Genomic DNA, 27,028 nt, shown 5'->3' on the forward strand with positions numbered 1-27,028 from the left:
TTCGCGTATAAAAATGATCTAGATGTATAAAAATAATTGACGGTTATTAGATGCTAAGACATTTTAGAAAAACACAACCACTGAACGTGATACGAACAATACAATAAACATCAATCTATAGTCATTTAATCACAACAAGTCTAAATATAGTGTACCTAATGCATTCTAAATACTAGAGTAGCTCATGATAGTTTTGTATGCAGAGCCAAACTCTTCAGGATTCCACTAATTGAAGGACCAGGAACAATATTTGGTTGGTAACACATTTGTCATAGACGAAATATCTTAAATGGCCACGCCCATTTTTCGTCATACGCGCTAATTCCGCCCTTCTGTATCTATAGAACCGTTGGAGATAGGAGGTTGCTTGACCAATCAAAATGTGCAGAATGACCACATTTTGGGGGGTCAGCAATATATATTGATCATTGAAAGTGAATGGTTTTTGAGAAAATTGCGAAAAACTGAATTCTCCATATTACATAATAAAAAAATTCAATGTTTACAAAAGTTTAACCTCACTTCGTGCAATATTTATCCTGTGTTTGGGTTATAAAGTAAAGGCACAAGTCTGGATTTTCAGTAATTCAATAGCTACACAGGTACATGTACATTTATTTATTTATTTGGATTTATTCCCTTATCTTTCTTACAACTGAAAAAAAGTAGCACATTTAATGTTCTTTTGTCTGCAAGTGCAGGATTTCACACTTATGCATGACTTCGGACAGCTACATGGTGTAGGCAAGTCTGGTCTTATACCATGGTCTGTTTCTTCATAGCCATATTGTAGTGGATCTGGGTTTGTGGTTGGTGAAGCGGGAGCTTGCAAATCCTACACTACAGGTATGTCCGTTTTATATGTTCTTGTATTGTTGAAGAACAGCACACAAGTGGGTAAAAATCAAGCTCTACATTTGAGTTGTGGTACTGCTCCCACCTGTACTCATCAAATGTGGAACAGTCAGTTTTCTTTAATGTTGACACAAAGAATATTTTTACTTTTCATCTGTGGCGAAAAGTCTTCTGCACCAAACCCCTGCAATAGGGAGAGTTCCACAGATACTTTCAAAACTGACAGCTTTGGACCCACCTTGCTGGTAGTGTCACAACCACTGAGAGCATGGATTGCTGGGAGGCATAACACCAAGTTCTTGTCCAGTTGGTCAACCAGCAGGTGGACTGGTACAGTTTTTCTTGTTCTCTGGTTGCCACCAAGTTTCACATACAGCTTCTGTAGTTGCCAGGTCTTGTGGTAGTGGTACATGAGGTTGATAAAGTCATCAGTATCTGATGAAACCACTAAGACTGATTGAAGCTCATGCTTCACAATACCATCATTAATATGATACATAATCCTGTCATCAGCTTCTTCTTGGTTGCTGAAGAGCTCTGTGATTTGTGTTTCAGTGCCAGTCAACAGTTTCCAGCATTCACCACCATTTACTCCTCCAAAGAAGATTTCCCTGCTGGACTACTCCTGCAGCTGAACTTTGTTGAACATTGAGCCCCAGAACAGAACAAGATCTACAGGGAGCTTTTGGTTGTCAGACCTAATGGTAATAGTAATTTGGTTTGAAGAACTTCTCTGGGCCCTTTCAATTTGCTTGATTGACGATTTTTGATAAACATCAAAAATAAAATCTATCCTTGTTGATTCTGCACCTGTAGCAAGAATGTTATTGGAAAGACTCTCAGCGAATTCCCCAAATGTTTGAAGGCATATTAGGTAGTTTACATACAAGTGCCATGAAGTCAATTATTATCTGAGCATCATTCTTCACATTTTTTTCTTTTGGAAGTAGGTTGACAAGTTCTCTGGATAAGGAAGCTTTATCCGGTTTCTTTAAACGAATACCATCTTCATATTCAGTTGTGAGGAACTGGGATCTGCTTGTTAATTCATATGTTAGAAGGTCATTCATACTATACCCTCGTTCTCTAGCATAGTCAATGTATCTAATGGTTTCTGCAGCATCTTTTTTCATTTCTGATTTCTTTGATTTCAATGGAATAGAAAAAGGTTTAACGAAAACAGTTTTGCGGTTAGTTGGGATTGTGTCGTGTATGAGTTTCTCCTTATTCTGAAATCTAGTTTCCACAAAATCTTGATAACTCTTTTCACCAATTTTCAGGCATTCAAGTAATCGATCAACATCCTGAATTATTTTAGCTCCAGTACAGATGTTCTGAAGTCTGTTTTCAGTGCTGAACGGATTTTTGATATATTTTATGTAATCAGGGAGTGTTTTTGCACGATTGTGACAAATTTTAGTTGAAGTAGGATTGAACTCATGGTGTAGGTTGAGTTCACTGTTGTCTTTATCTCCCAAGTTACACCATTCAAGCAACTGTGTCACGTGAAGATCGCACAAAGCCATTGCTTTTTTCTGTCTAGTCATGTCAATGATACCTCCAGCAACTTTTGCAGGTTTATTATAACACTTCTCAAGTGCCATGTCAAATCTTACTGAACTGCCTTGACGAAGAGTGTGGTTTATCACCCATCCACCATCTTTAAAGCATTTATAGATGCTGGGGAACTTCCTTTGTATGTCCAGGTAATCTTCAATGACCCCCACCTGCAGCAGTTCGCCCGACCAAACCTAAAGAACAAAGGCATGCACCTATGCACAGCTAGGACAAAAAGATGACATCAGCTTGATGAATAGAGTGTGTTAAATCTCCCAGGATAGGATACAGCTCATCCAGAAACAAGCTCCAGTAGCTCACATTGTCACATGGTCTGATACCACTACAGGTAGCTTCTTTCCATTCTGTAAAGGACTTCTTCAAGTCTGCCTGTAAGACTTTGATCTTTTCACAAATTTCTCTGAAATGTTCTATAATATCTCTATCCAAAGCTTGCTATATGACAGTTTCCATGGTATCTACTTGCTGGTCTAATTCCCACCTAGAACTTTACTGTTCAGCTTGAAATTGTTCAAACATAAGAATTGTCATTACCTCTGACACGAGACTCATTGCATCCTTGCCTTTGACATAATGACCTCCAGTCATTACACTATTCTCTACAACAAGTTCGCCAAAGACGCCAGTCTCGATCAATGCCAGATTAATTCCACTGCAGTTTAGAAACTTTCCGAGGCATGCGATGGTCCCATTCCCAGGAATAAATAATAAAACTGGTCTGGCTTCAACAGCTGGATTTCCTTGGCGATTGCATACACTCGTTCATCAGCCCACAGTGCACCTGATGTAGCGTTATTTTGTTTCAAGTCATCTTGAAAGATAATCATAGATGTAAATATTGTATCCATTTCTAGATATGTTGCAACATGTGGAAGGATGGGTACAAATGACCTAACTGTAACACCAAACTTCAATGGCCCCTGAAGCACACTCATTGTTGCTGTAAAGCCTGGAAACATACTCTAATCAGGATCTGTATATTTTTATCTTCCCATGCACCAAAGAAAATAATCATCAACACTGTTATTTAGTTTATCACTGTATGATGTAGGCGGAAATAACTCTGGTATATCACTGCTGCCTTTGACAAGGTGTGATGCCTCGAGAATCTGGCATGGTAAAACATCAGCAAACTTTTTCCTGCTGGTGCTGAGCAGCTTGTCATCTGCATGTCCTCAAAGTCATTGTTTTTTGGTTTATTCTGAAAGATGACTAGTACAGTGTCATGAGTTGAATCTTTCCTAGTGTACTTATTGAATTACTGAAAATCCAGACTTTACTTTACAACCCAAACACAGGATAAATGTTGCGTGAAGTAAGGTTAAACTTTTGTAAACATTGAATTTTTGTATTGCGTAATATTTTTCGCAATTTTCTCAAAAACCATTCACTTTCAGTGATCAAAATATATTACTGACCCCCCAAACTGTGGCCATTCTGCACATTTTGATTGGTCAAGCAACCTCCTATCTTAGCGTGTATAACGAAAAATGGGCGTGGCCATTTAAGATATTTCGCCGTCTATGAAAAATGTTTTACCAACCAAATATTGTTCCTGGACCTTCAATTAGTGGAATCCTGAAGAGTTTGGCTCTGGACAACAAATTGCATACAAACCTATTATGAGCTACTAGAGTAAAAACAAAAAGGGAGAATGAGAAATTTGAAATACAGTAGCAATAAAATGGTTATTCAAATCATCGTTTACAATTTAGTGGCATGAAAACAGTTTGGGATAATTCCATGGCAGCAATATCCGATATCACATGCAAAGTTTAATTTGACAGTAGTAGTCAATACTTAAGTACATTTCCTTTTCCTCTCTGGGGCCCATGTCAATGCTGTGTTATATATCCTTGTAGAATCCTCTTTTAAGGTGTGACCAATAAATTTCCATCTCCTCTTCATTACTATAGCGCACAGTCTCTCCATTTAAATACTGGTAAGTAGTTCTTCATTTCTAGCATGGTAGTGCCATTTTACCTTAAAAATCCATCTTTCAAGTTTAAGATTAAAGCGGAAGGGAATTGAGTTCCAAGCGACGATAGCAACACACGCTAAAACGCAAAGGATTATGGGTAGGCGCTTGTTTGTAAACAATAACACGCTATGGCCATCTGACGCATGCGCAGTTAACGACTCCCCCCTGCTTTAAATCACCCAACCTTTTTATGGCCAATGATTTGTACAATTTGAGTTTAGTTGCTCTCTTGATTTTGTTTTTCATGTCTCCCATTCCTCCACCTGATTTTGAACCCAGGTACAGAAATGTGTTGACACCTTGATCAACTTCACCATTATTGTAAATTTCTTGCATTAATTCTCATTATTTTTGTCTTCTGTGAATTCAGTTTTAGGCCAACCTGTTTTGCTTTTGTAAATAAGTTTTTTGTTGGGTATATTATTTTGTGGATGCTATTAGCGCCAAATTATCTGCGAAATCCAAGTCATCCAACTTTGATGTAAACTTCCATCTAATTTCTGGATCGCCACTTTATCACAAACATTATCCTAACAATAAGAAACAAGGCACCTGACATATTGCAGCCTTGTTTTACTCCTGTTTTGATGTTTCCTCGTGGTGTATCACTGCGCATTTGAAGTCATCGTAAGAAGCTTTCACAAGAATTGTTATCTTTTCTGGTATACCATACATTCTCATGATTCTCTAAAAGACTGTCTCGAATGTTTTTTTTTTGTTTTTTTGGAAGTTGGTGAAATTAACGTATAGTGTTACTTGCCATTCGTTGACTTATTCAATAATATTACTAAAAATCAATGTTTGTTCCTTTGTATTTCTTTCCTTTCCCTCCCTTTAAAACTACTGCTATGCTGTGTTTCAGTGATTTGTTACACAATACTTTTGTGAGCCTGTAAAGTGTTTTCAGTTGGCGACTATTTGCTGCTGCTTCTGTTTCTGATGCTGTAAACCTAGTCATTTGGTTAGTTTTACTTTGATTGCTTTTTTAACCTCCCTGTTTAAATTTACTTCTTTTTATTCTTTAAGATCTTGTCCCAATGATCTTTTCATGCGAGTTGCTTCTTTGGTGCCAATGACTGCTCAGTAACCCATGATTATTTCTCTTTTTTTCTTCCCAAGAACCTCTTTCGCTGCCTCAATGTGGCACTGCTCTCCCATTCTGCATTATACTTCTATCTTATCACCTTGCTCTTCCCTGACTTTTTCCATCTTTTCCAATTTGTTTTTACTGCTATGGCGAATATTTGAGTTTTTCGGTGTCAAACCGAATTTGACTGTTATCATTGTTCTTTCGTACTCTAACTTCCCCTGTAGTTTTCAAAAGATAATGGTCGCTCCCTATTTCAGCAGATCTCATTACACTGTTGTACTGAATTTCTACATCGCTTGTTGATTCAATGTTGTGCTATCTGGCAATTTCCATATTCCATATTCTATTCTTTGCCTCCCTATTCCCCTTGCTAGTTGTGTTGCGTTACCTGCTTAGTATAGGGTTCTTTCCTTTTCTAAGTTTATGCTTTAGGGTAGCAATGGCCTTCTCCACCCCTGAGCTTCCTCTCGATTTTCACCCAGACGCATTCTAATCGTACACCTATGAGAAGGGGTCATGGCTTCCGTCAAATTGTTTAGTTCAGTAGTATTCTTTCGGCCTCTGGTTTCTGTAATAATCACTTTTTTATAGGAATGGGTTATAAGCTCATACCCAACTCTAACCTGGAGGACCAGGGGACAAGATGGTGATTGTGACTTGTAGACGATTCTCGGTATATTAAATACACACGTCAATGTCTATGTTCTGAGTGCTTCATACACTGAATACTATTGACTGATAAAGATCAATTATCTGACCCAAATAAAAACATTACCTTACAAACACGTGGTTCTAATGAGGTTATTCTTATCATGAAAATTAACACCTGCAAGTTTCCTCAGGCTTCAATATGTAATAATCATATCATTAATTTTATTTATTCTCATATAGGATCGTACTATTCATTTACATATAGTAAATAAAATCCGACGCTAGCTAACGATTGTACCATGTCGTGTCGTGTACCATTTTGCACTATCCATGACATGATATTATTGATGTAAATTAAGACCTTGTTTAGCTACATTAAAATAAAAAGGCCACTGAACCTTAAATGTAATGCACAAATAAAATGAACAATTATTTGTGGTCAGTCACTCACAACACAATAATTATTGGAACTATTTCGGGATAATTGGATTCGCTTAAAATGTGCTACTGTAGGGTAGTATTGTTCTTAATATCCTCATTTCCAATATCAATACAAGAAATTATCAGAAAAAATCTAAAACGAACAAATAAAATATTTTTGTGAAAACAAATCATTACAGTAGCACATTTTAAGCAAATCCAATTATCCCGAAATAGTTCCAATTGTGTTGACTCACTAAACTGTTTTCATACAAGGACAAAATAGGATTATAATATATATCGTGTAGTAACCATCCTTTACGACGGAAAGAATGGAAGCTAGAAAATATAAACTGAGTAAAGTGTGTATAAAATGGCCTTGATATATGATTCAAATTAGTATCATTATTTGTCATTTAATGGCCGCAAAAGAACTTGAGATAAAATGTATAGTAGATGATCGAGTAATACCTGCAAACAGTTAATTAGACATGAGCTTTTTTGCGGTGTTAAAAAGCTTATGATAATAAACCTTGCTAATATTATTGTACATTTACTGTATTTCAGATGGAAACAAAATATTTGCACACGTTTGTGATTTAATAACCCAAAATAAGCATGAAAAGGTATTAATATCAGTAAAACCAGTTGTGATGGTAGAAAAGATCCGCAATTAATTTTATCGCTTCGAGCAAATGTTTTATTGAGACGCATTCCATTTCAAAGTTCATGTGAAGAGTAATGGTCACCACGCAGCGTGTGTACGTCGTCGCTATGAGTCCCACATCGAGGCGACAGAACGTGGCGCGGCGGCCACCGCCCTTCAACATTTTATTAAAGGGTGTACACATTTGCTAATATCGTATTAAATATAGATAATTTAATATCTATTGAGCGACGACGTTATATTGATAAATTAACATAATTTAATTTATAGTTGTACTTAAGATGGTGATTACGCCAGGCTTTATTTGTGTGCCGAATTCTATATACGTTGATTTAAACGTCGAAGATTCGAATTGCGCATGTCAAACTTGTCGTTGAGTGTAAGAGCGTAGTTAACTAAATGTGATTTATACAGTGAATATGACCGACTCGAACATGTCAACAACCCTACCTTATATATATAGTGTAGATACGAGGGTCGATTATTCCAAAACAAGAGTGTTCAATACAAAGTGTATGAAGGGCGGATAGATGCGGTGATAGAGGAATTAAGACACAATTACATTTGTGGGCGAACGTTGAAACAAATGTCGGTTGTGTACCTTAAATGGGAATGGTGAAGGTGCATGAAAATAGTGAATGACAACATACTAAAGCATTGGTTGTATGTTGTTTATACAACACATATTGATTATCCTTACTGTCCAAGGCATAATATTACTCATAATTAATGCTAAAATTAAGGCGTCGTTTGAGTCAAACCACAGGCTATGAAGCTTTTATACCATGACAAATACAATGAACAAATCTTTATGCTCAGTTCACCACAATCCTTTTTCAACAAAGGGCTAAACAGGATACTAAGGGATTGGTCAGTTACTTCGGCCTAGATAATTTTTAGTGTTTGCATTTAATAGACCTTAGGAGGGGAGGGGAAGCATAAAGCCAAAAAATGACTACAGAAAAGGCTGCAGGAAGGAGGGAAATATATGCTGCTAAAGATAGTAAATAAAAGCAAAGCTGTGGAGTACTCACTCGATAAACGCCTTATAAGATAGGAAAAGAGGATTTGAATCTAAGCGGTTTGAACTCTTTGAAAACTAAATTGGATTTAAAATATCTTTCATATCTTATAGACCAGGAAAGCTTTACACCAGAAGCACAGTCTGAAACTTTGATTTTTGCTTAAATTTTTGTTGGATTTTGGTATTTTACAGAGCAAAATATGCATATTTAAAAGTTAAAAAAACAAAAAGCTATTTATTTATTTTTTCATCATTTATTTTAATTTATATATCAACATTTTCACAAATTTAACTTTTTTGATTTGCTGAACAAAAACTGTCACTGCTCTTTGTACTAATTGCTGTGTTGTCTTTCCATCTCCTGTTATAATTGGATAAATCAAGTAAATATCTTATACAATGGTGACTTCAGACTTTAAATAAAATAATCTGATATCAGCAGCACATGGACTTGGGATGTGTTTAAAACTTAACTGTATATTTGGGGTTCTAGCCGCATTGCATTAGTTATTTGGCAACTTTAACCTCAAAATATTTAGCCTATAACATTTCTTGCATCAACAAATTTATAGGCAATATAGGTAATAGTTATTATTAAGAACACATTTGTACGATTAACTTTTTTATCGTTTGTTCTGAAATAACATTTTTAAAAATATATGCATGAGCGCGTGTGTGAATTCTGGAAAACATGGTGACCCCCCCTATTCATGATATCAAAAACAGGGTGACCGCTCCTATTCGCACAATCAAAAACAGGGTACCCCCCTACTGACCAAACCCCATCCCCCCCCCCGCCCAGGCCGAAGTACTAGTAACTGACCAATCCCTAATATATATATAGTTTAGTTAACACACTCAAAACGGAAAGGATAGAAGTTGTGAAACAGCAATCATGGTGAGTGGATGTCACAGTGTAAGGCCTGCTTATCGCAATTGAGAGGGCCACCCACAGAATTCACACCGGACAGGGGGTTCTTTCACTGCTGGTATGGGGTAGACAAAACAATAGTACTGGAAATGAAATACACATACACCAAAATATCGAGTTAAAGATCCTGGCTTTAACACCTCTCAAAGTAATTACAAGAAATAAAGCACAGAAAAATACAATGAATAAAATCACTAAAATAGGGGATTGCTTAGGGAAGTGTGCATTGGTGACAACTCACAGTTCCAGGAGGGTAAGGCTAATTGAAGAATCAAGAATCAACGAATCAAGAATCAACGAATAAGCGAATCACGAATTGTGCAATGACTATTTTTAATTGCTATTTTATTTGCAAGAAATAGCGTTTTTTGTTTTTTTCGTTGATTCTTGATTCTTGATTCTTCATTTAGCCTTACCCGTTCCAGGATCAATTATTGGACGACAGTCAATGGCTTCTGCAATACAACAACGGAGAAATACAGGAGTCTTGCTTGCAGAGGAACGCTGGTATTCTGGAGGGCGCCGCTGAAAGTAGGAGATTGCAGAGCCGTTCATACAAATCTCACAGAATAATGGTTGTAGCCTGTAATACCGTATCGTAGCAGAACACACAGGAAAGCAAGTTGAAAAGACGGACACAAAGTTGAAATTATCCACCCCAAACTGTCCTGAGTCTGTCCAATTTACAGGCAGTGACACCACCTGGGTTTCCACATGAGCCAATCAGAATGTAATCTTGCTTGCAGTTGTGTCACGTAGATCATACACATTCTTTGTTATTCAAATAACAGCACAGATTCCATAGCATAGATTCCAATTCTCCTTCCAAAGTTGTAAACACCCTTTGTTACAAATTACAAGCACACCTGTTAGAACTCACTGTCCTTCCAGAATTGCAAACAAGTATGACCTGTCAATCACCTTTATGACAGTTATGACAATGCACACTATTTCTTCCCATGATTCCATGCACACTTTCATTTGCAGGGTTTGAGATAATATGACAAAAACATGAAATAAAGGATGCTGACAGTGGAGATGAAATGACCGGCAAATACACCTTATTAAAACTGTGTTTCAGATCCAACACTATTTTTTGATTTAACAATATATTTGCATTCGTTTGTGAACCAGAAGTCATTAGGAAAATGACATGACTCTTCGTCATGGTATTAAACTGGCATTAAAATGATATATTCGGTCTTTGATTAGCATATATAACAGGTGCGTGGTCAGTGAAGTCACAGTGATTTTCAATTGCGATTTTTTTAATGAGAAAACATTAGAGATGTAATAATGTAGGACTTATTCCTGACCCTCATATAAAATGGCGCCACGAATCAACTAGTTTAACACTTTTTTGTTTTATGTTAGATAATGCTATAGCTGACTTTGCATGTGTTTCAGGGCTGCCAGCTCTATCTAAATTGGGGATATTTTTACTGACGCGCTTACGAGACTACATGGTTGAACAAGGTGATGGATCCCTACGGCTCTCTGCGTTCATATGGCTAAGTTTCTAATAATATCACAAGCTCCGATTTATGGCATTAACTACCATCAGGACGACTTTGCAGAGATCTTCATAAGATGGCTACTTCAACTGCAGCACAACAAGACGATGAAACATGCATGAGATCTCCATCGATACCAGAAATGTTAAAGGGCGGTAGTCGTCGCGTCACGCATACGTGCTCAGATCAACGAGTACAATCTGTGACGTTACCAGACTTTAATTTGATATTTTTTAGGTGACTTAAAGGTATCGAAGGAGTCAACGGCGAAAATTAGTGCATGTCGTGCCCAGGTCAAACCTAATACTTTTCCATGAGAGGAGCGCATTGGATTGCGGGAAAATCAATGTTTATCAACAAAAATGTCGCACATCCCTTTAACTGAAGCTTGCAAACCGATTTATATTTGGAGTTTAACAACTTCTCAGGACAACAAAATATGCAAGAGGCTTTCGTCAAAAAAAACGAACAACTATAAATTAAATTACAAAAAGGCAGAAATGGCCAAAAACGACGCTCACAAAAGCAAAGCCGAGAAACCGCATAGTTCTAAATCTAAAAAGAATTAATTAATGAATTAATTAATTAATTAATTGAAAGTGAAAAGTACTTTCAGAAAACAGAGGCCTTGATGTGTGAATGAAAATCACACATGCTTGGATACACATGTTTATTTTTAGGCTGCTTATGCAATCACTGGATTGTGAATTTGATATACATGCATCCCCCCCCCCCCCCACCTTTGGCTTAATGGTATGTCTCGGGCAGTGGTGTGGTGGTTGTGAAATGCTTTGGGATGTGCTGAGCTTAGCGTTGTTGGTAATGAAAATAGATATGACATTATTGACCCGAGTCTCCTACTTTAAATTGGTAGAGATTGAATAAAAAGTCGTTTATTCCACTACCACAATTGGCACTCCTATACACTGATTTGTCCGCTATTTCGAGATAACCAATCATTTCGTTGAATGCATTTTATTGTTTGCATGGGCATAATTTAGTTGTAGTATTTTAGTCGAAACGTGTGAAAACCTTTAGTCAGGAAGTTGACCTGACCTGTAACATCCTGTGATGCTGATTCCTGGCTCCAGTGAGCTGTACCCTATACCCACTGTTTCTGTCTCAATGCCTATACTGAGGTACTGTACACTGTGCAGTAATCCCTGCTAATCATAAGAGACCACTGAAGCTCACTGCCTGAAATACTCCCGTTGTATCGGCGCTATTGGTAGCAGCAGATAGCAGTGCAGTTGCCGATACTCCCTGAACACAGAGCACGAACTTAAATTATAGTGCTTCGTCAGTGTGCCAGATACTATGAAAGAACGCAACATTGTACATTGCTGTTCACCGGAGAGTGGAGTTGAGCATAGATCGGGTTCTAAGTTTTATTTGTTTACAGTATATCTCCATTCCTTGCTGGTTCCATTGACCCGTACTATTTACTAGTATTTATTAAAGTAAAGGAAACTTTATACATTGTGTTGTTTTGATTTATTGTATTCGTTGCCGGTATATTTCCTTCCCTGCACTGCCTCAGTTGTGGTGAGGTGTAGAGAGAAGACTTATAAGATGAGCACGCTACCAGAGACGTCTATAATTAGACCTGTATTGAAGAGAAGCTCCCAGCTCCTGAATTCCAACGATGATACTGAACCACCGATAGGAAAGGTTAGACACTAGCTTATGGTGTATTTCGCCCTAAAGTAAAGAAAAAGAAGCCAAAATCAGGTGATGCAAGAATGGCGACTGACCAAGTGTTGTACATAATTCCATGGCCCATGAATTTACAAGTAAACTGGCTACACATAGACTGGGTTCAAACATAGATAAGTTGCCCTATAAGCAACCAACTCTCTCAGCATTGACAAGGGGCGAAATTTACATCATCTTTCACAAAGAGCCTGAACAATACAAGCAGCTACGAGCCAGCTATCTTACTGACATACTGCACTTATGTGAGTTGTATATTTGAAGCAAAGTCCGCATTTACAATGCCGAAGTCAAAAACTTAAGTCTAAATAATCATGAGAAAACTAAACAGATGGATGTATACTCCCCATTTCTCGTTGTTGTTGTTGTTGTTGTTGTTGTTGTTGTTGTTGTTGTAAAAAATAATTAAAAATAAAACATTAGGGAAAATTAAAAATAAAAACAAATGCCGAAGTACTGGAGGAAATAGAAAAGGTTTACAAGGATGGAACATTTATTTTTCACATATTAAAGCAAGGTGTCTCTTTACTAGGCAGACTAGAAGTACAAGATATCAAACGCGCTACTGTGACAACTTCCAAAGTTGAGACATGGGAGTGATCATCAAAACCAGGCTTGTGAGACAGTGTACCATATTTGCATCCCGTGTTTGTTCATAAAATCAAGGCCACACATTCAGCCAAGGACTACCCACACAAACCAAAGGAATGAAAACAACATACCAATATACAAAATAATAGTGGCAGTTACATTAATCAACATCCAAACTGTACCATCACCCACCAGTTCACCGATACCTCAATTGTGTTATGCCCTCACGAACATTGTGCCCCGCGTCTCCCAGGACCACACGAATACACCACCTTTCTCAACCCACCACCACCCCCACCCCCATTAGACAGTATCACCAACATCGTTTTCTCACATAGCAGCACAACACCAAACCAATTTATTTCAGTTTCAGAAGCGCAGTGCAACCAAAATACCCACAGGGATACAGGTGATGATATCACAGAGACTAACACAAATACGCCGAATCGCGTTAAGTACTCATTACACATTGTACAAAACATTAGAAATAAACACCTTTATTTACACCACCTTCAAACAAAACAATTTAGCAATGTCAAGCTTTTACAGCCAAAACAAAGTCAGCTTGGACGTTCAGTTGCGAGACATGACAAAATAAACGCAGCGAGTGCTACATTTCGAAAATAAAAATATTTAATTTGCCATTTCAAAGGGCACACTTACAAAAAATTGTCTGCGATTTTGTGAACATGACGTGCAAACAAGAATATAGCAAATGATCTCCTTTTCTGTAATATTCGTGTGTAATCAGTAATTATGAAAATAGTTTATGGGTGCAATGAATTATTCTTAATATAAATTTCTGAATTATCTTGTCAAAATCATTTTTTTCAGTTTTTTTTTCTCTCCCCCAAAATGAAATAATTTCACAATGTCAAGAACGAAAATTGGTGTTCAACATTGTAAAATGTTGACTTCGTGACACAGCAAACTCTGCTCATGACCGGAGCCGTTGTCTTCGTTGAAAATTCGCCAATTCACCAAATCATGGTTGCGAACTGTATAGCCAATTTTTCAAAAGATCATATGAATACTAAGTATTCAATTCATATTACCCCAACCATAGACATTAAAATACATATTCTAAGGTCTATGTCCCAACTAGTATTCGAATATTCTTTCGGAAATTTGAGACATTGTTCAAAAAATCCTGTACAGGGATATGTCTGATGGCAAAGTGACTGGTGAGACTGTATCACAGCGCGTTCTATTTATTTCCAACGCACGTGGCCGGCGCATTTGATTCCGTTTATTTCGTATTTTTATTTTCGAAATGTAGCACTCGCTGCGTTTAGTTTGTCATGTCTCGCAACTGAACGTCCAAGCTGACCTTGTTTTGGCTGTAAACTTGTCCTCTGCGGTGTTTTTTTCTTTGCCGAAATATACAAAAATGGCACGTGTGTGTGCGTTTCCATTAGTAAAAGAGGCAGGTGAGACTCCTTGCCACAACGTGTTCTATTCATTTCCAGCGCGCGTGGTCGGCGTCTTTGATTGCGTTTATTTTGTTGTTTTACTCTCGAAATATATCACTGGCTGCGTTTATTTTGTCATGTCTCACAACTGAACGTCCAAGCTGACTTTGTTTTGGCTGTATTATCAATCCATTGTTGCCTAGCTTTTAATTTGTATGTTTTTAAACTGTTTACAACACATACACAACACATTACTTTACATCTTTTTAGCAATTGCTTCGCCTTGGCCTGGGTGCTTTTCTTTTATTTTTGCTGTTCCCTAATAAAGCACCACCTTTTCTGCCAAGATGTTGTAGTGTAATTTATTTCAGTAATTCAACACCATGTGTTTTTATTTGTATTTTTATTGTCATGAGAAAAGAAAATAGAAGATCTCTATATAATTCACCATTGGGCTTCATCGGCTTGAACAGATTGAAGAAATAAATGTCGGTATCTGGTGGTCGACTGCCACGCTTTTTTTTTAAATTTCGTCTTTTAAGGTGTCACGGGTTTCAATCATTTTTTAACACGTTTAATAATTTTAACCGTTGATTGCGCACTTTTCGTTGCTTCAAAGTTCCGGGGCTTTACGCACCGCACTGAAAGAGCGCGACCACAACCTAAAGTTGGGACAAAAACAGGTAACGAAGGTTTTTTTTTTTAATCAATGGATTCAACCAAAACGAGATTTAAACCATCGCGAGAAAGCAGTTTTTCTTTTTCACTCGGACAGTAATTTCCCTGGCCTCTGGCCTCTGTAAACAGTTCTGAGTAGACAGTTCAGAGCAGTCGGATACAATCGACTTCGCATCATCCCTGTCCTCGGGCAGATCCATAGGGATAGGAGTCTGTATTGTGTCGAATGGATCACTCGACACTCCTAGTAAAAATAGAGGGTGGGTTTGTACCACCTCCACATCATTTACATTATGACATTTATCGATTTAACATCAGTTGACATTCGAATATTTACACCAGGTTTGCTCGTACTAGGATCAGATGCATTGTTTTAAATTTCATTAATGTCGTAATTACATTTAAAACTTTGTCACTCATTTCGTTTTTGTCGTCATTGTCATTTGAATTGCCGGCGGCCATGTTGTTCTTGTCGGCATTGTCATTCAAAGCATTGTGTACATCACCCTTATCCCATTGTTATTTGAACCGGTGAGACGCTTCTCTTTAATTCCGTCACCTTCCGTGCTTGAAGTGCTGGCACGCAATTCATTCCTGTCGGCATTGTCATTTAAAACATTATCACGCGCACCTCCATTATTGTTCATCTGCGCATGCCCGAACGCGTGGCACAGTTGGAGGCGTGGCCTGTTCAGAATTTGTCAACAACCAATCACAAGACTGGTTACGAACCACATCGAGGTCACGACTCGGTTAGCCTTGCTCAACTGGTTCGTAACCAATCTTGTGATTGGTTGTTGACAAATGCTGAACAGGCCACGCCTCCAACGGTGTCATGCGTTCGGACTAACCGTTAGGAATTCCTAAATGGAGTCAATTTGTGTAGTTTTCTTGATTTATTCTGCAGATATCGGTAAAATGTAGGTAAGGCTTTGGCGAAATTCGAAGGAGCAACTAATATTCTTCAACCTGGTATTTTTTTTAGATTTTATTTTTTATTTTTTTCGTCTGTTTTTTCGAGTTTAAAAAATGCGAGCTGACTGGAGCCTTCATTCCTTGTCTATTTCTTACACTAAACATCAGCCGATACCTCCCCCCCCCGCTCATAGAGACTGCGTATTACAGTTGATTATAGTTCCTGGGCTCCCTGTGATCATATGTGACATTAATATCAAGGTCAAGTATATCACCATCACACAACATATTCACTTGATGCCGAAAAGATTTAACATTTTCAGCTTAATTAAATGTAGATTATCAACAATTCAGCCATACCTTGAAAATTTAGTTTCAAAGACATAATTTGGTATAAAGGAGGGTCTGTAACGTTTTCTTTATTTGAAAAATTGTTGAATGCCATCATTATTTCAATATTATCTACATTTTTATACTTTTTGTAACTTCTGTTACAATAATTTAGTTTATTATGTCATGAAGTACAACAGTATTAGTGTGCTAACACCGTGTATAGTGAATGGCGAGAGAGAGCGCCATCTACTGTTCAATAATATTTATACCCCTCATTAGTCCATGTGGATAAATCGCGTATAACGTCTCCTTATTAAAAAAAATAATTTATTCACGCATATTTTCCCCAAAATCGAGCAAGTACGATTTAAGACGCGATTTGGACGCCCTCCAAAAAAGTAAAAAATAAAAAATAACTTGGAAAATGACGCATTCTATTATACTGGAGGTCGTTTTGAATAATTATTGCGTCATTTCCGATAGAATGGATCGTCGGGTCTTCTTGGCCAATAGAAGTACAATATATATCAAACAACATGTAAGTCCAGGCGTAGCCGTAAGGCTGACCATAGCAACCAACATATGTCAACACATTGTACTGTATTTACCAATTGAAACCTTCACAATAAATGGCGTGTGTTATAACTACAACTATACCGTATCTCCTGAATGAATACCCACATCAAGCAAAAACAAAAACTCTGGGATAGACCTTTGAAAATATAAACGGATCGGCTTCTGGTTTCCCGATGGATAAAAAACATAATTCGAGTGATCTGTTTGGACTTTATTTATTACCATCATGATACCATACATAACCTATTTATATTCATAAATGATTACGAGATATTTTCTCTCAATTAACATAACATAATGTTACAGGTCATTATACAGTGGCATCAACGTGTATTACAATGACAGGATTGCTGTTATTGCTTATATAAACCGAGGCATCGCCATTACTTTTCACAGTAACAGTAGACGGTGTACCAACATTTTCTTTATCGACGCAGGCTTTGGTGTCTTTATCGTAAGATGAGACATACAGGTTACAATATGTACCAGCAGGTAATCCAGTGTATATAGTTGCGTCCATGGCATATGCATCGTTGTTCACAGCATACCATCCCAGGTTACCACGAGAAAAGGCGATCTGGTTACTATTATTGTCCCACCAATTGTCAACACCAGTACCATGGGTAACCTTGCGGAACCACGAAGAACCAGTGATCTGTCTCCATCGGTGTTCACATACCCATTCATCAAAACATGTCACATCTTTTGTGGACCCATCTGGATGTGAAGGCGGTCCTGCCTCACCGTCAGTAAAGTAGTAACTACTCATTATTCTGGGTACACCATAATCATGAGCTAACATGAACGAAACCGCCATCTTGTATTCACGGGGTTCCTTATATGTTAGTGGATTACCTCCTCCTCCATGGTTGCGTTGTGTGTCATGATTATCGATGAAAGACAGTGCATCACCTCTTGGTAAAAGTCCCCAGGCTTCTCCCCAGTTGTATAAATATTTTAGATCATTACCACCTCGGAAACAGTTTGACAGCTCTCGACCATATTTGAATTCAGTCACACGACCTAAGTGAGTGTATTCTGTTGCTGAAATTGCTTCACCGCCGTAATCTATCACCTCTTGAACAATAAACGGTCGACTGCCGGAAGGAAAAGTTGGTGTGACGAGGTTGTTCATTTGCCCATAAATGACTTCTAAATCCTCTGGATACATGTGTTTACACGCATCTACACGGAAACCAGCGACTCCAAGAGAAATCAGATCATTTAGGAATTCCACGACTTTATCACGCACATACGTTTTACTTAGTTTCAGATCAACCAGACCCGATAATCGACAGTTGCGCACTTCCCATTCGTCATTATAATTTTGAATATCGCTGTCGCAAATATCATCATTGAAATCCCATTCAGAATAGGGCACGGCTGGGAAATCGCGGGCGTTGAAGGTCGTATCATACCAGCTACCATCGATACCATATCCACTCTCTGAAAATGTAAGGAAAAGTGCTGACAAACTGGTACATATAATCATCATATTTTCACATAAGAACTATGTCTTTATTTGCATGTTTTAAACACTACTGAATGTCATTTAAGCAATTTAACATTTAGGCTCGAAAAATAGTTTCAAGCAAACTTACTGCCATCCCCGCACATGTGATTGAATACAACATCTACATAAATATTGATGTTTACAGCGTTGCATCGATTTACCATATCAATGAATTCAGCTCGATCACCACTTCTACTAACCATTGAATAACTCACAGGCTGGTAGCGTTCCCACCATGGTCGCCATTGCTCTTCTGTTACAACACGATGTTCATTGGCAGGGGATACCTGTACACCACCTAACCAATATGGCGCAAAGAACCTGAAAATATGATCCGATACCATCTATTATGAACAGTAATGTCATAAACGTTTTAAATGTTTCGAGGTTTTTTCAAGGTAATGATAGAAAATGTCAGCAACAATCTGGCATTGTCACCTGGAAACTTGAGTGAAATGTATTTGTGGATTCAAAACGACATGTGATACAGGGTTTCATAATGCAATCATAATTGAATTGTTATTATTGTACAATTACATTTTTATTTTTGTGTAATTTGTATACTGTAATTTGTAATTTGTAAAATTAGATTTAATTGGAAATACTTATGTCATTTTATTGTCGACGTATTATCCGTGGTATTCGTAAATAAGAAGTTTTCTTCAGAAATTTACCACCCGATTAAATACAAATTCACCTAAAATCATAAAGTACTCATCATATGTGAGGTAGTTTTGATGAAAGCAATGAGAAGGAATTACATTTGTTGCAATGTTTTTTCATCACTAGCAATCGAGTTAAAACGTTTATTTTGTGAATTAGTAGTCAACACATAATCACAATATCACCAGATGGAGAATATTGCAGTGTGAACGGTTTTCTTAACACATTCGGTATCTTAACACATTCAAACAAATGTCTTACTCAAAATCTCAATCAATGATATGATGCACATAGGTGCTCCTAGAGCTGTGAAACAGCAAACATGCACATATATTTGGAACGAGAAATCAAACTATCTTGCGAAGATATGTGTAAATTTATCAATAACTTTAATTTAATTGATTTCGATAACTCTCAACAGGCAGTTGATAAAGCCACAGCCATAAAAAATAAGGCAAAGACAGAGAAATTGGCACCCATGTGAATTGACTAATCTCAAGAAAGGATGTTAATGTGAATTTCAATATATATACAAACAGAACAGGTAATAGTTTGTGCTGTACAATGCTTGTTTTTAAACAAATACAATAATCATTAAAAGAAACATTAAATAAGAAACACACATTTTATAATTTGATTATTGTTCCTTCATGTCAATCTTTATAATTTTACAGTCCATCCACATTCAAGCACGTTGCATATATTGGCGGCTGTGACTGTCACTTTAGTTAATGTCTATTGATTCACAGTTTATGGCATGTCGTTTGATTCACGAGGTATAAAGTTTATTTGACAGTATGTACAAGAAAAAGCTGCTAAACAAATATCCAGTGATAACTACAATATCATATATACTGGATACATGACTTGAGGATCTTTTTACAGTTCGAATCAGAAAGACAGCCAAGATAAGATGAGAGTGGTTGGAAGGGTTATTGCAAATGGCTTATAGGTGTAATATAATAATGTATAATGACATGCAGTGTTTTGATGTCATTATTAGAAGTAAACATGTATTTAACCAATCAACGCCTGATAACGATACACTTATTGACAAGGATTGCACATAACATAATAGTCAGAGGTGTTCATAAAGACCAGCAAAGCAGCAATGTTATATTTCTTGCTAGAATTGTCTAAATGTAAGAAATCTGATCGCAAGTCTCTATTGTGCGATTCTCGTTGTGTTCATTTTGTACGCGTTTGAAACATTTCATAGGTTATTTTTTCCTATATAAATCAGTCAGTGAGTTTAGAGGTACAGATCTCATTATAAGGTATCTGAAGTTTATGGTAAGAATTTGGGTGGATTTGGGTCTAAATTTTATATGTCAGGGATCTTTTGTTATTGCCTGCTGTTAAGAGGAACTTATAAGGTAGTTGCGAAGTGTGGGGAAGGCGGGGAATTTTGGTTGTGAAAAAAATAAGATCACATACTGTCTGCCTGGTGTGTGAATAATTTATTTATTCAACTTTTTGGTTGATCATCTGGAGAGCAAGTTGTACATATATACCTCATCAGCATACATTGAACATTTAAATCCATGTCACACATTAGGAATACCATTCACAAACAAAAAGGCCAAGTAGTAAACCATGCGCAACTCCATATGCCACATAGCCTTGTCAAAAATAACAAAGATATATTTAAATATATTTAAACACAAGTTACTCACTTTTCGCATTCTGAAGCTACATCGGACCACTTCCACTCAAATAAATGGACGATGGACTGACGGTTTTCTTTCATATGATGGTCCCACTGGCAATATGCTCCAGCGGTTAACAACAACACATAAAACAATGAATGTGTCATCTAGTAAAAACAACAAAAATATAGGATAAAGCTTGCAATACGTCAACATAATATGCATATAAATAGAAGTGGTTTTGTCCAACATACCTTTCAGATGTAAAGCTACAGTGGGTATACAGAGTGATAACGCATACCATTGACTTATATACCTTATAATACAGCATGGGAATTTCACAAATGTTCTCAAATGTAATCAGCTGTCTTATCCTTAATCTCTTTATGAATTATCAATATACATATTCTTTCTATTTTGGATTAACAATGTTCGTATCTTCTCCGTTTTGGATATTATATCAGAAACAACACCAAAGTCAAAACTCCATTTATCAATATTTAGTCAGGTTGTTTCAAATTTTAGTCTTACAAACACACACCTCATTTAGTTAATCATATCTGGGAATGTCCCAGATGTGAGTATATGCCTAGCCAAAAGATTGTACCATCCCGTATCTGTTGTTGATATGACATGGTTCTTTTTAATCAGCATAGTTGAAAACGTGCTTAGTCATAGCATCGTTTATACAGTTTTTGGCAATAGTAATGATTTTCTCATGAACTGACCTTGAATTATTATAGAAGGTCAACTGTGGTAGTAATGACACATACATAAGAATTGTTGAACAACTTTTCCAATAGTTCAGATGAACCTCTGACAGATTAAATATGAAAAGGGACGCTTCTCCCTAATTAATCAACGTTATCAGTATTTCAGACCAACATTAAAAATTAGTATGCACTTTGTTGACATAAACTGCTGAACATCTGCTATAGAGTATATTTATTATACATATTCAAATGATTTGCAATGTGACACAAAAACAGGATAAAATTCAAAGAACCCTTTGACCGAAATAAATATAATCAATAATTGATGGTTGTAACTACTTACTATCGTGGATCAACCGAGCTGTCATCAACCGAGCTGTCATACTTTTTATTTTATTGATCCTAAATTCAGAATAAAGGGTTTTAGAAAGATGTCCAACTACTTGCTGTGCTAATCATTCCTATGATTGCTGGAAAATATTACAAGCATTGATGGTAATTCATGTGAATGTTTGACGTTGAGCAATCCAGCATATGACTCTGTCACATAGTGATCCTGAAGTAGGGTAAGCGTGTTAGATGTTCTGAAGACCATATAAATCTGAATTCAATGATGGGAATATTTATCTGTATCTTACTGATGTTGCAATAAAAATCTACGTTGAACATATATTTTATTAATGTACTTTTCTTGTATACTAGGTTTATAAGTCAAATAGTGCATGAATTGATTGATTGGTTATGTCACGAGGCTGTGGATTCTAATTCTAATAAGAATGTTGTGTTGTACACAAGTGGTATAATTATGTATTTAATTATTACCATATATGAACTAATAAGCACCCACATTCAGAGGTAGGATATATAGTTAGGTGCATACATTAGTTTAACTAGGGAAAAGGTGGAGGAGTTGGTGGCGGCTCAATGTACTATGATGGCTTAATTATCGTGTTATTAAACCAATTCTGAGGTACCAGAGTTCGGGGAGTTCGCCACCTTTTCACTGAACAAAGCACACAGAGAATGGAATTGTGTCAACTTCTCATTTCAGCGCCAAGTGGGAACTGCCTGAGATTCCTTTATTTTCCCTTTCAAAACCATCGCACCTTACATGGAAGTTCAAGAGCTCGAGGCGTGGTCTCCACACATATAACCAATCACACGAAGTATTTAACACGCCATAATATATCTGATTAATTGCCCCCATATGTTAGGAAATACCTTCTACATTGAAACCGTTAGTTTATACCCATGGATTAAAACAACATTCCATAGTTGACATTTATATCCGCCAGTTGTTCCACTCTCTGATCCCACTAATCCCCTGACATGCGTATGAACCTGTTCATGACAAGTTATGAGCAGGTGTGGGTTGATATCGTCCAGATCCCTCATCCGATATCAACTATCCAAGGGTCATCAGTGACTGTCGTTATAATTGCCAAAAGCGGGCTCACATCTAAAAACATATAAATATAAATCATGACAGTACGTTAATACACAAAAACAAAATAACGAACAGCGAGAAGACAATGTGTGCTAACCTTCAAAAGAAATGTTGAAGAAGCCATTAAATTTGAGCAAGGAAAGGTAAATTTGAGAGAAAGCTATAAATCTTAAACATGCAAAAAAGCCAAACTTGAGCGCGAAAAGGCCAAACACGCTGCTATCGAAAGGAAATTTAATTAATTAACTTTAAAATGAGAACAGGCAACAAGTGCTAGTTAGATAGGGTTAGATAAATTTAAGAATACATTTGAAGAACTTGATAACTATAAAACTGATGTATTTTACTTAGAACTTAGGCAAGATGGGTTGAACAAGGTGAAAAAGTACTCTGCAGTTAAAAAAAACGTAACTTCACCAGAAAACACACCAGGAAGCTAAAAATGAACGACTACTTTTTACTTATTTTACTACTTCTCCTAAAGAAATGATATGTCTGCAACATAATTTCTACAAAGAACTTTACCGTTCTCGATCTAACCTTATCTATGATGGAGAGCTCTCTCAGTATATGAATTTACAAACAGTCAATTTAACAGCAAATGATAAACTATCATGCGAAAGCTTACTTAGCATTGATGAATGTTCAAAGTGTCTGAAATCTATGCCATCATTTAAACCACCGTATTAACAGTTAACGGTTGAATTTTATAGACAATGTTGGGGGTGGTTCGAATAGTTTTAATTAATCATATGAAAATGGACATTTTTCTCACTCAAAGAAACAAGCGGTAATTCTAATACTCTAATTGAAAAAAAAAGAAAGACAGAACAGCTTTGAAAAATTTGAGATCTATTTTCTTATTGACTGTGGAATATAAAATTGCATCCAAAGCATTGTCAAGCAGAATTTCGAAAGTATTGCCGAGTATACTGGTTATATTAAATGTAGATATATTGGTGAAAGTATACGCAGTGTTGAATACAATGAACTATAATAAGATTCAAAACATACTTGGTATCCTTGTTTCAGTTGATTTTGATAAAGATTTAGATACCCTTGGATTCGGACCATCTTTCATTCATTGGGTTCAAACCTTCTATAGAGGTATTAGTAGTTGTATTATTAATAACAGCGTTACATCTGGTTATTTTGAGGTGGGCAAGCAGATCCTTTCTCACCTTATCTTTTGTTACCGCAGTAGAGTTGCTGCCAGTCTCAGTCAGGCACAATAAACATATTAAGGGTATCAATATCTGTAATGAAGAATTAAAACTCGTCCAATATGTGGATGACACCAAAATGTTGTTTGCCGATATTCATTCCGCAAATTATTTTTTCTAACTGTCAGGGAAGGATTGAGACTGTAAACGGGGGAGGTGTGAACCGGAGATCTTTATTCGGAGTCGTGACATCAGATAAGTACAAAAGTTGTATATGGGCGTTGGCTCAACGGCCAAGCCCAAAGAGCGAACAAGTGGACTAGGTCCGGTGTGTCTCCCTGAGTCTATATATGTGTCTCTTGAAGTCTAGAGTAACATGTCTTTTTATAAGCTAAATCACGTGATCCAAATTGACACGTTACATGACTCAAAACACCTTTTATGATAGGACAGTGATTCAATACACCCGCATAAGATTCCAGAAATGAAATTCATTGAATAATTGGATTTGGTCGCTTTGGTTCATTACGCATGTAAAAACCAATTCAATTATTAGGCATATTTGTTTCTTAAATAGAAGAAAAAAAGAAATGTGTTTTAATATGCCGAGAAAGTTAATTACTACGGCGTGCTTGAATTTCTATTAAGCAGCAATTATAATTTAAAAACCTTGTAAGAGCAATTCCCAATTTTATATGAAGAAATATTGTTTAGTTAGTTTCAAGTAAGCGTTCTATTTCACGTTATCTACTATAAATTGTGTCTCAGAAATAACAAGTCGGTTTTCTGGAAAGATTTATTCCAAGGCATCATCGAATTGACTGAGGTGGGCTAGTTCGGTTACCAGCCACAAGTCATCATTATGTGGGAATCAAATGAATTGTCAATTATGCGTTAGTTAGTAATTTTTCAACGGAGCAATATATTGGCTGTAAAAATAAGCCATGGTAACATTTCAAGAATCTAACACGGTAACATTTCAAGTGACTACCATTCACTGCATTCCATTTACCCTACCATTCACTGCATTTCCTCTACCCAACCTTCACTGCATTCCATCTACCCTACCGTACACTGCATTCCATCTACCTTACCTTCACTGCATTCTATCCACCCTACTTTCACTGCATTCCATCTACCCTACCTTCACTGCATTCCATCTACCCTACTTTCACTGCATTCCATCTACCCTACCTTCACTGCATTTCATCTACCATACCTTCACTGCATTCCATCTACCCTACAATTCACTGCATTTCATCTACCCTACCTTCACTGCATTCCATCTACCCTACCATACACTGCATTCCATCTACCTTACCTTCACCGCATTCTATCCACCCTACTTTCATTGCATTCTATCTACCCTACCTTCACTGCATTCCATCTACCCTACTTTCACTGCATTTCATCTACCCTAGCTTCACTGCATTTCATCTACCCTACCTTCACTGCATTTCATCTACCCTAGCTTCACTGCATTCCATCTACCCTACCTTCACTGCATTTCATCTACCATACCTTCACTGCATTCCATCTACCCTACTTTCACTGCATTCCATCTACCCTACCTTCACTGCATTTCGTCTACCATACCTTCACTGCATTCCATCTACCCTACCTTCACTGCATTTCATCTACCATACCTTCACTGCATTCCATCTACCCTACCTTCACTGCATTTCATCTACCCTACCTTCACTGCATTCCATCTACCCTACCATACACTGCATTTCATCTACCCTAGATTCACTGCATTCCATCAACCCTACCATACACTGCATTTCATCAACCCTACCATACACTGCATTCCATCTACTTTACCTTCACCGCATTCTATCCACCCTACTTTCATTGCATTCCATCTACCCTACCTTCACTGCATTCCATCTACCCTACTTTCACTGCATTTCATCTACCCTGGCTTCACTGCATTTCATCTACCCTACCTTCACTGCATTTCATCTACCCTAGCTTCACTGCATTCCATCTACTCTACCTTCACTGCATTTCATCTACCATACCTTCACTGCATTCCATCTACCCTTACTTTCACTGCATTCCATCTACCCTACCTTCACTGCATTTCGTCTACCATACCTTCACTGCATTCCATCTACCCTACCTTCACTGCATTTCATCTACCCTACCTTCACTGCATTCCATCTACCCTACCTTCACTGCATTTCATCTACCCTACCTTCACTGCATTCCATCTACCCTACCTTCACTGCATTCCATCTACCCTAGCTTCACTGCATTTCACCTACCCTACCTTCACTGCATTCCATCTACCCTACCTTCACTGCATTTCACCTACCCTACCTTCACTGCATTCCATCAACCCTACCATACACTGCATTCCATCTACCCTACCATTCATTTCATTTCATCTACCCTACCTTCACTGCATTCCATCTACCCTACCTTCACTGCATTTCATCTACCCTGCCATACACTGGATTCCATCTCCCCTACCTTCACTGCATTCCATCTCCCCTACCATACACTGCATTCCATCTACCCTATCTTCACTGCATTCCATCTACCCTACCTTCACTGCATTTCACCTACCCTACCTTCACTGCATTCCATCTACTCTACTTTCACTGCATTCCATCTACCCTACCTTCACTGCATTCCATCTACCCTACCATTCATTGCATTCCACCGACCCTACCTTCACTGCATTCAATCTACCCTACCTTCACTGCATTTCATCTACCCTACCTTCACTGCATTTCATCAACCCTACATTCACTGCATTCCATCAACCATACCATACACTGCATTCAATCTACCCTAGCTTCACTGCATTCCATCAACCCTACCATACACTGCATTTCATCTACCCTAGATTCACTGCATTCCATCTACCCTACCTTCACTGCATTTCATCTACCATAGCTTCACTGCATTCCATCTACCCTACCTTCACTGCATTTCATCTA

General features: G+C 37.3%; 1 protein-coding gene across 1 annotated transcript; it reads right to left on the reverse strand.

Moving 5' to 3' along the window:
• Positions 1-17,128: 17,128 nt before the first annotated feature.
• On the reverse strand, positions 17,129-23,988 carry LOC100368917 (alpha-amylase A-like). Its single transcript, XM_085501610.1, has 4 exons — positions 23,929-23,988; positions 20,782-20,921; positions 18,531-18,763; positions 17,129-18,375 (listed from the first exon to the last, which is right to left on the reverse strand). The coding sequence occupies exons 1-4, from the start codon at positions 23,986-23,988 to the stop codon at positions 17,240-17,242; spliced, it is 1,569 nt and encodes a 522-aa protein (XP_085357736.1). The 3' UTR covers positions 17,129-17,239.
• Between the last annotated feature and the right edge of the window lie 3,040 nt (positions 23,989-27,028).

Source organism: Saccoglossus kowalevskii, chromosome 7 (assembly GCF_978046115.1).
Source record: "Saccoglossus kowalevskii chromosome 7, keSacKowa6.1, whole genome shotgun sequence".
Classification (NCBI taxonomy): domain Eukaryota; kingdom Metazoa; phylum Hemichordata; class Enteropneusta; family Harrimaniidae; genus Saccoglossus; species Saccoglossus kowalevskii.

Coding starts and splice junctions, on each gene's coding strand:
- LOC100368917 (XM_085501610.1), bottom strand. CDS start 23,988: ATGGTCCGAATCCAAGGGTATCTAAATCTTTATCAAAATCAACTGAAA. Junction 20,922..23,928: donor AACTGAAACAAGGATACCAA/GTATGTTTTGAA, acceptor TGTTTTTACTAG/ATGACACATTCATTGTTTTA. Junction 18,376..18,530: donor TCACATGTGCGGGGATGGCA/GTAAGTTTGCTT, acceptor TTACATTTTCAG/AGAGTGGATATGGTATCGAT.